The sequence below is a fragment of the Malus domestica genome, chromosome 17 (assembly GCF_042453785.1).
Source record: "Malus domestica chromosome 17, GDT2T_hap1".
NCBI classification, from domain to species: domain Eukaryota; kingdom Viridiplantae; phylum Streptophyta; class Magnoliopsida; order Rosales; family Rosaceae; genus Malus; species Malus domestica.
In genome coordinates this window covers 5534784-5544805 of record NC_091677.1, presented here as the reverse complement: position 1 = coordinate 5544805, position 10022 = coordinate 5534784, and the positions used below count along the sequence as shown (strand labels likewise).

Below are 10022 nucleotides of genomic sequence, written 5' to 3'. Positions count from 1 at the left end.
ATATATTTATACACACTGCAGACCAGTAGTAATGATAGAATAATTCCCATTTCCGGTTCACACCGTTGATTTTTATGGTGCAGCTGATTTCGGATGGGGAAGACTGACGAAGCACGAGATAGTTTCGATAGATGGGACAGGAGCGATACCTTATCAAGCGAGCAAGAATGGTGATGGTGGTGTTAAGGTTGGCTTGGTTTTGGAAAAACATTGTAGGGAGGCTTTTGGTTCTCTATTTGCTAATCGTCTTGAAGAAATTTGAAGCCATATGTAAAGCTGGTTTGATATTACTGTGCTTTGAAAAAAAAACTGCTTTTACTGTGATGTGAGAATAAACTTATTTTTTCTGCTTCACGTTTTCAGTTTTTTTTCATCCAAAACTGTGAAAATAATCTGTTTTTAAGTGTTTACCGAACATATTTTTGAGCTCAGCTTTTTTTTATACCCACTTTTTATAAAAGCACATCAGTACCAAACCAGTACGTAGTTGGTTTCAACACAAATGTCTTTTTTCCTTGGTTTTTTGTATGCGTTGCATTGTGATTTGCAGTTAAGTAGAAATGATTCTCGATATCAATTTGGAATAAAAGTAAATAAATAACCACTCTGAAACATTGGTGCTAGAGAAACAATATCATTGAGATTATTAGCAAAATGTTCTCTGAACAGTAAGTGGTTGCATGATCAGAACTTGTTCTTGCTTCAAACAGCAAGTTTAAGTAAAAGATGGACCAAAAAAGAAAGAATCACAAAACAAAAACGGGAACACGAAATTTTGGAGGAATTGGACTGATGAGATCCCCATCTCAGCTTCTTTTGTTGGCGCCAACTGCATCCTTGACGGAGTCAGCTGCTCCCTGAGCCTTCTCCATCATTTGCTGACCAGCCTGCAAAAACACATGCAATTACAACATGCATATGCAACGAGTAATAAGCAAAGACGTATGTAATTTATTAAGGGACAGACTGTCGATACAATGTCGACAAGGTGTTGATGTTATTGCACATAACATGTCAAAACGTATTGACATGTAATTCATACAAAATCATCCCTTAACAAAAATGGGACATAATGTACGTGGAATTAACAAAAGAATAAGAAGTTCAAACCCCTTGGGCTGATTCCTTGGCAGATTGGGCAGCATTGCCCATTTGGTCCATCATGCCACTGGCCTTTTCCTGTATATCAAAATTGCAAAAACACATGATCATGAACCACCAAAACGACCAACAAACTATTGACCAAAATTGCTTTTCTAGACAGCTGCTTCTAGACTCACTTGAGCTTGGCCCTTGGCCTGGCCAGCTTGGTGGCTCATGTTCTGGGATTGGTTCATCTTGATGAAGTAATTCTCTTTCTACACAAACACACACAAGAAAATTTGAGGCAGCTGAAAAGTGCGTACAACTTTTTTTTGATGATGAAATGTGGAAGTTAGTGAGTGGGATTTTATAGCTTCTTCAGTTTCATTCATTGCTTGACACGTGTTGAGCAAAGTTTGGAGTTAAAGCCTAAAGACCAGGGTTGCTTTGATTAAGGTTTGAATCATTCTCTCATAACAAAGCTAATTAGTTACAAATTTAGAGCATTGTGTTGGCAGGCTAAATTGTGGCTAATTTATCGACGTTGAGTTGAACATATGGAGCTTTCAAAGTAAAATAAAATGTCACATTTCCATACAGAATTCAATTAGTAATGGCAAAAACAAGAGAGAGTGTCATTTCAGGTTAGTTAAGTTAGTTTAGTTTTAGGTCCAAGGCACGATTCAAAAACCTAAGTTAAATTCTCTTTAACGTTATATGGTTTTGCTATTTTGATTGCATCGATACATTTTGTAATAAACTTAACACTTAAGCTTCGTTTGACAGCTTGAACTATACTCACTATTTTAGTTGGATAGGATAATATGTGCATCGGATTATAATGACTATTCTTTCAGTCATTAAGTAGATTAAATAGAAAACTAATGAAAATGACTTGAAAACTCTGAGTTTTAACAATAAGAACAAAATAAAGGATTGATTTTTTATTATAAAAATGTGGTTTAACTTTTTAGGGTAAAAATGTGATTTTTCATTAAAGTAAATAGTACTGAAAGTTTTTCGTTAAAGTTTCGTAAATTCAAATGTTGATTATTTATACTGTCCGGACAAGAGTCTCTGGACTTTAAAAATAAATAAATAAACACCAGCAACAACCTCCTTCCACAGCAAAGGCCCCACCCACACTGCCTGCCATGAATATGAAGCTATTACAGCAAGCCAACACGCACATGAACACAACATGACAAGCCATATCTAGTGTTTCTTTATATTTTCTATTTCAAATTTAATTTTCATCCCTAAAAACTTGCCATAAGGGTTTCTGGAAAAAATAAATTAAAAACGTTTGCGTAAAATGCAAAAAAATCTTGCCTAATTTGTATTCAACCTAAATTATACAGTCAATTAAACAACCCAGAGAGAGAAGAATACTTATCAAAGAAATTGTAGAAACGAAAAAGAATATTGAGGTACTGATTGTTGAGAATCAATTTCACATTGATGAGATAAAAGACTTTGCATGTGCTTATAAGTAGTTGCGCTACTTTCCATATTGCCAATTAGTTTTTGTTTGGGCCAAAAAATATTGTTTTGGGCCGAGTTAGATCTTTTTCGGCCCAGTGTTGGATAGGCTGAGTTTAGATTTTTTTTTCCAGCCCAGAAGTCATGTACAGGTGTCATTGGGAGATATTCAGCCTATGGGCCGCGCGGTCGAAGTTGGCCATATCCTATCAGAAATTGGGAATGTGGACGAATCCTATTATGAGAAGGAGTTTTGACGGGATCAGAATGCTGAGATTGAATACGGTCTGATAACGAGTTATGTTCAAAGTCCTAGTAGGAATAGGATTGGCCAAGATAAGGTTGGATCATGAGAAGGAGTTCTAATCCGAGAGTGATTGGAATTCAATACAGGTTGGCTGCTATAAATAGGGAGGGAAGACATCGAAACAAGCCCCTTCAATTCAACACACAAATTGCCTTGCGCATTCTCTCGCTCTACGCGAAACCTCTCAACAACCTTGAGATTTTTTTGTTTTCCTCTTTTCGTCGACGCACCTTCAGTTTGGATAAACAGCATTGTGAAGGCAACCGGCAAACTCTTCAATTTGGATAAACAGCACTGTCGTCGTAGAATCAGCCAACCGTGAAGCATATTCAGTTTGGATAAATAGCACTGCGACAGGGCCGACCGGTTATCTATCCAAGTCTCGGTCGAGAAGGACTTTCGAATCCTTATCGGCAGAGGTCATCTCGTTAGCCTTCTCGGCGAATCGAGGTGTAAAAGTTATTATACTCGGTACATTGAACATCGAGTCGTTTATGATTGGTTATTCGCAAGTCGGATTTAGAGTTCGGCATTCTGACGGCCGAACCACTTTCACAATCAAGACGTATATTCGTTTTGAATATTTGTGTCCCTATACTCTAGTGTCGATTCGGCATGCTTATACTCTCATGAATATAATCACAGTGATCGAATCTGGCACCGACGATTTGTGAACTTCGCAGAACTAGTAGCTTTGTCTTCAAGCTCTAGAACCCGAATACCGAAAGTGTTCTTTCCTCGGCCGCAGTCGCAAGATCAAGAAGTCAGCAGTGCACCCAACGCAACATCAACAAATTTTACTCCTCGACCGACGAGTTGGCACGCCCCACATACAACCGAAGGACGTAGTTAGCTTACTAATGTTCTGATCCTCCGACTAGGTCGTTTCTTCGAAGACAACTTGATGAGCAATCCCGACAAGTGGAACAGACAGTAGGCCATAAAATGAACCGTTTGCTTGAAGCAATACAAAGCACTGGAGAGACCTAAACCCGATTGCTCGAACTAATAGTTAGTAAAGTCTTCGAAGAGAAACCTGTTGATCAGGCTCCGCAGCTTCCATTTAAAAGTAATTCCCTACAGGCCGAAGTGGTGTTTACTCGGCCTAAGACCATTGACTTAGAAAAAAATGGAGGATCGAGTAGTAGGTCAAATGGATCCGACCAGAGAATGGAAGCAACACCCGTCGATATGATCGAGGTCCAGCGGATGATCGATTCGGCCATGAAAAAAGGGCCGAAGTTCCCTAAATTCATCCATTCGTGTCCAGCTTATATGGAAAGGTTCGAATATCCTAAAGGTTTCAAAATTCCAGATTTTAGCCTTTTCGCTGGAGAATCATCCTTATCCTCGTTAGAACATGTGGCTCGTTTCACCACGTAATGCGGAGATGTTAATAGTGACTTTAACAAGCTGCGGTTGTTCAACTTTTCGTTGACCAGCTCAGCATTTGCCTGGTATATCAACCTCCCACCTAATTCTGTCCAAAGTTGGGAGGAGTTGGTCGAGAAATTTCACGAGCAGTTTTATCGGCCAAGGATGGAAGTGTCAGTTTCTTCATTAGCAAGGATGGCTCAAACATCTGATGAGTCACCAATGGATTATCTTACCAGATTTAAATCGGCCAGGAATTGGTGCCGAGTGCCTTTACCCGAAGTCGAGTTTGTTAAACTTGCTCTGAACGGCCTCGATGTAGAATACAAAAAGAAATTCTTAGGGGTAAACTTTCGGGATATGTATGAACTAGCCCAGCATGTCGAGCAATATGATTATTTGCTCCGAGAAGAGAAGATCTCGAAATCCCCATCCTGATGGACGATTTACAAAAACCCCACGGTCAGTTACACATCGACCGAAGACGAGGAGTCTCAATATGTCAGTGTGGACGTGGCCGAGATAGTAATAGATAAACCATACGTATGCAAGACATTGACTCAAATTAATTCCAAGGATGCCAAAACCCGCTCGGCCACGGAAGGAACAGCGAAAACATCGAAAGTTTACACTTTTGATATTACAAAGGCTGAAGCAATCTTTGATCAATTGCTATCAGCGAAGATCATCAAACTTCGGCCAGGGCATAACATTCCCAATGTCGAAGAGCTTAAAGGAAAGACATATTGCAAATATCATAACTCAACCAAGCATGCCACAAACAATTGTGTCATATTTCGTGATGATATCCAGAGCTGGATTGACAAAGGCAAGTTAAAGTTTCCTGAAAAACGCATGACGGTTGATACAGATCCATTCCCTTCAGCAACAGTTGGCATAGTAGACGCCCGTTTGCCCAAGAGCAAAGGGAAAGAAAAGGTTGGGTTTGCCCCAGTACAACACATCCTAAAGAAAGGTTCCAAGCCTCAACTCAAGATCAACCTATTTTCCAATGCGCCACCTACCGAGCTCTCAGGACCGGCCATAGTTGAATCCATGTCAGACTCCAGCGAAGAAGAAGATGACGGGCCGATAGTTTTGTGCAGCAATTGTAAGGCACGCGTTGTTTTAACCAAGCCCAAGGAGAAACTGCCTCAGACGCAGACGCCGACGTCACGACAACAATCGATGACCACGACGACATCTTCAAAGAAACTTAGTGAAGGTCAGCGCCAGAAAGTATTCGATAAGCTCGGCCCTAAGAAACGGACGGACGACCCTACCTCGGTCAGACGACGCCTTGATTTCGACGCACAGTTTTATAACGAGGATTATTATTCTCGTAATTCCAGTAGCTCAAGCTCATCAGCGAATCCAAAAACTTTTAGGTCGCGTGACCAACGTTGATATAGCTATAATTCTCCCACCGGCATGTATACCGCGCTTTCCAAATCTTAGAAACGTCAACGTCAGCGTATAGATTGCTTGGCTCGACGGTAAGCGGCCCAGTTTGTTTCGGCCACTAAATGGCAGCCGAAAAAGACGGCAGGGAGCGGAGATGATCAGCCAACCCCAACAATCATTGCTGAGTTACAGGGGTAGAAGGGAACCAATCGTAACTTCGAAACTACCATTGAAGAGTCCGAGAAGCGTATCAAACTCCTTCTTAAGCCTGGGGAGATGAAAGCTCGCTTCGAGCAATTTAAGAAAGAGGCCGAAAGCCAACTACCCCCGTTACCTTTGAGAGAACCATTAATCAGAGTTCTACGGAATCTGCACCCTCCATTCCTCGACGAATCTTTGGAGTACATGAAAGAGTTTCATAAAAAATATTATGCCAACAATTTGTATGGTTTGCCCAAGGCATGCCAAGAAGCTCTTAACCTGGCATTAACTTGCCCCGATACTGAGCAGATCATCCAAAAAACCACTGATCCAGTGATGAAAGCTAGATTCCATCACATTCGAGAAGCTAGGGTTCTCGACTTCGAGGTCGACCCATACACGGACATTAACACAGCCGAACTCCCTTTTTCTCTTGAAGACCTTCAACACATTCGATATCACTTCGAAATCTTTTCAGCCGTATCCTTATTCGGTTTAACGACCAATGAGAAAGATCAGGTGGCACGTCTGGACGCCTACCTGGATACTAGGAATGCCCGGATCACCTATGAGGAACGAGTTCGTAAGATGCGGCAGGAGCAGAGTCAGACACCAGATGCATGCAAGCCCGACGACGACAGTCAAAAGGACACAGAGGTCAGATTATATGGCACAAGTGCAAGAGCATGTTGAGACACACAGAAATCAGGTCGAGAATGCTCTAACACACAATGTTATAGTCCTCACCAACCCGGAAGATGACGACTAGGATCCAATGGGCCATTTCGTCCTTGAAAATATGGAAATTAGCATGGTCCATGTTCTACATGCTGAATTTCAGCTGACTACACACCAACCAAGTTCCTTGGATGGTGATGTGGTTGCCGAGAAAGCAACACAAGTTGATTTTATCACTACCACTGAAGATGAGTCAGCAAATGGCGACGATAAACTCAAAACAGCCTTGGACATCTTGTTTCCTCGTTCTTCCTCTGCTAATCTTCAGCATTTAAAACTGTTGTATGTCATGGCCCATATTGAAGGCTACCCAATCTCTAAAATTTTCGTCGATTGCGGAGTAACGGTCAATATCATGCCTGTATCTGTCATGAAAGCATTACGACGATCCAACGACGAACTCGTTCCTTCAAGAATAACCATGAGCAGCTTTGTCGGTGACAAGTCTTAGACCAAAGAAGTACTCCCTCTCGAGGTTAACATTGCAGGTCGCAACCATATGACCGCATTTTTTATCGTCGACTCCAAGACCGAATATAATGCTCTGCTTGGTAGGGATTGGATTCATCAAACAAACTGCATTCCTTCTTCTTTATACCAAGTTCTCATTTTTTTGGATGGTAAACCGGTCGTGGTCCACTGAGCCGATACTCAACCGTTTGAAACCAACATGATTCAGGCCCGCTATTATGATGATCACGTCGGCTATATTACCCTACAGGGTTTTAATGAAGATGGACGGCTGACTCGAATCTCAGTCCAGAAAGCCATCGAGGTAGACGCCGAGACGGTCCACCAGGATTCGGCGAGACTCAGTTTGGCCAATTTGCTCCCCACCACTGATGACTGACATCAAAAGTGAGAAGCGACGGGCCACGATTTCATCTACGATGAAATGTCTGCTGGCCCATTGGTATGCTATTTCCAAGCACCCACATTCGGGCATCAAGTTAATCGAATTTTTGGCCGAGGAAGATAATGGCCCGGTACTATTGTTAGATAAAGTTCAGGTCGCACCGGCTGAACTCGAAGACAGTCGGCCCCAAGTTAAGGATCCTCTAGAGGAAATAAACGTTGGAACAACCAACGACCCTCGACCGTTATTTATTAGCGCGTTATTACCCCATACCATGAAAGTTGAACTCCGTCAATTACTTCACGAGTTTAAAGATTGTTTTGCTTGGAGTTATCATGAGATGCCAAGTCTCAATCGGACCTTAGTTGAACATGAACTACGCATCAAAGCTGGCTGCAAGCCTTTCCGCCAGCCCCATCACCGGTTCTCAACTGAAGTACAGCTCGACATAAAGGATGAACTAGTTCGACTTTTACAGGCTGGATTTATTCGGACCGCTCGATAGGTCGAGTGGCTAGCCAATATCGTCCCAGTATTAAAGAAAAATGGCACATTCCGTATCTGCATCAATTTTTGTAACCTGAACCTAGCAACGCCCAAAGATGAGTACCTGATGCCCATCTTCGATTTGTTAATTAATGCCGCAGTACATCACAAGATTCTATCCTTCATGGATGGGCATGCCGGTTATAACCAGATTTTCATCGCCGAGGCGGATGTCCACAAGACTACCTTTTGGTGTCCCGGGGCACTCGGCACTTACGAATAGGTCGTCATGCCCTTCGACCTCAAGAACGCCATGGTTACATACCAACGAGCTATGAACAGTATTTTCCATGATTTAATTGGTACCATCGTCGAAGTCTATATTGACGATGTAATTGTCAAATCAGCACGACGACAGACGCATTTGGATAACCTACGTCAGGCATTCTTGCGCATGCACCGACACAATCTGAAAATGAATCCCGCCAAATGTGCTTTCGGTGTATCAGCGGGGAATTTTTTAGGATTCCTCGTCCATCACCGTGGGATTGAGGTGGACGACAACAAGGCTCGTGCAATCATTAATGCTCCACCACCGACGACCAAGAAATAATTACAGTCGTTACTTGGTAAGATCAACTTTCTCCGATGATTCATTGCTAACTCGATCAGGAAAATGAAAGCCTTTTCCATGCTTTTGAAACTCAAGGAATCTGAGACCTTCGAATGGTGTGCCGAGCATCAAGAGGCATTCACGCAAATTAAAGTCTCTCTAACGACTCCACCCGTCCTTGTCTCATCACGATAGGGTCAACCTCTTAAGCTATATATCTCGGCGGCCAAAGAATCCATTGGTTGCCTTCTCGCCCAGGATAATGACACCGGGCGAGAACAGGCTATTTTTTACCTTAGTCGGAACCTCAACCCACCAGAGATTAATTACTCAGCTGTCGATAAGCTCTGCCTGGCTTTATTTTTCGCTGCGTCGAAACTACGACACTACATGCTCCCGTCAATCACACAGGTCATCGCCCAAACCGATGTCATCCGTTACATGCTCACTTGGCCGATTGTCAAGGGCCGAATCGGCAAATGGACGATGGCCATTTCCGAATTCAGTTTGTAATATGTACCCTAGAAATTTGTCAAAGGTCAAGCCCTAGCCGATTTTTTGGCTTACCACCCTTCCCCGTACGAATTAGAAGGTAATAACGTTGACATCAGTCTGATACAAACACGGGTTAATTATTGGGCGATGTACTTTGATGGGTCCAGTACGTCAGTCTCGGCTGGCGTTGGGATCATTATTCAATCCCCCACTCATAATCGTTAATATTTCTCTCTCAAGCTCGATTTCGATTGTACAAATAATCAGGCCGAATACATAGCCCTTGTTATCAGCCTCGACGTGCTGCACGATTTGCGAGCCACTCGTGTCCTTGTGCTTGGTGACTCCGAACTTGTCATTAATCAACTCAACAAGACTTTTCATTGCATGAGTTGTACTCTGACGCCTTTCCGCATGGTTGCCAGCTATTTGGCTGAATCCTTCGATGGAATAACTTTTAAACACATTTCCCGAGTCCATAACACTGACGCCGATGAACTGGCTCAAATAGCCTCCGGAGCCCAACTCATGGGGGGTAAATTAGGCCGAGAAATACCTGTGTTACGACAGGAACATTCAGCCTTGATTAATCGGCAAGTTCTCCAACACGATGGCATGATTCGTACACGAGTCATGTCTTTGCCGTCATTGTTAGAACGTAAAGACATTATCGAGGTTTGTGCCGTTGAAGCATCACCCGACGATTAGAGAATGACGATTATGCGATATATTAATAACCTCAGGGAAAAACACGACCGACGAACAAGGGTTCATGCCACAAATTACATATTATACCAGAATGAGTTGTATCGAAAAGGTGAGGATGGGTTACTATTACTGTGCCTCGGCCCGTAAGAAGCTGCTCAAGTAATGGCAGAAGTGCACGAAGGAATTTGTGGAGCCCACCAATCTGGACGAAAAATGCGTTGGTTACTTCGACGGCACAACTACTTCTGGTCGAGTATTCTGAAAGATTGTATTGA

General features: G+C 42.6%; 1 protein-coding gene across 1 annotated transcript; it reads right to left on the bottom strand.

The window, feature by feature from the left end:
- Positions 1-614: 614 nt before the first annotated feature.
- Positions 615-1418, bottom strand: LOC103408438 (stress-induced protein KIN2-like). The gene is made up of 3 exons (XM_008347290.3): positions 1281-1418; positions 1111-1179; positions 615-887 (listed from the first exon to the last, which is right to left on the bottom strand). The coding sequence occupies exons 1-3, from the start codon at positions 1335-1337 to the stop codon at positions 807-809; spliced, it is 207 nt and encodes a 68-aa protein (XP_008345512.1). The 5' UTR covers positions 1338-1418; the 3' UTR covers positions 615-806.
- Positions 1419-10022: the final 8604 nt, after the last annotated feature.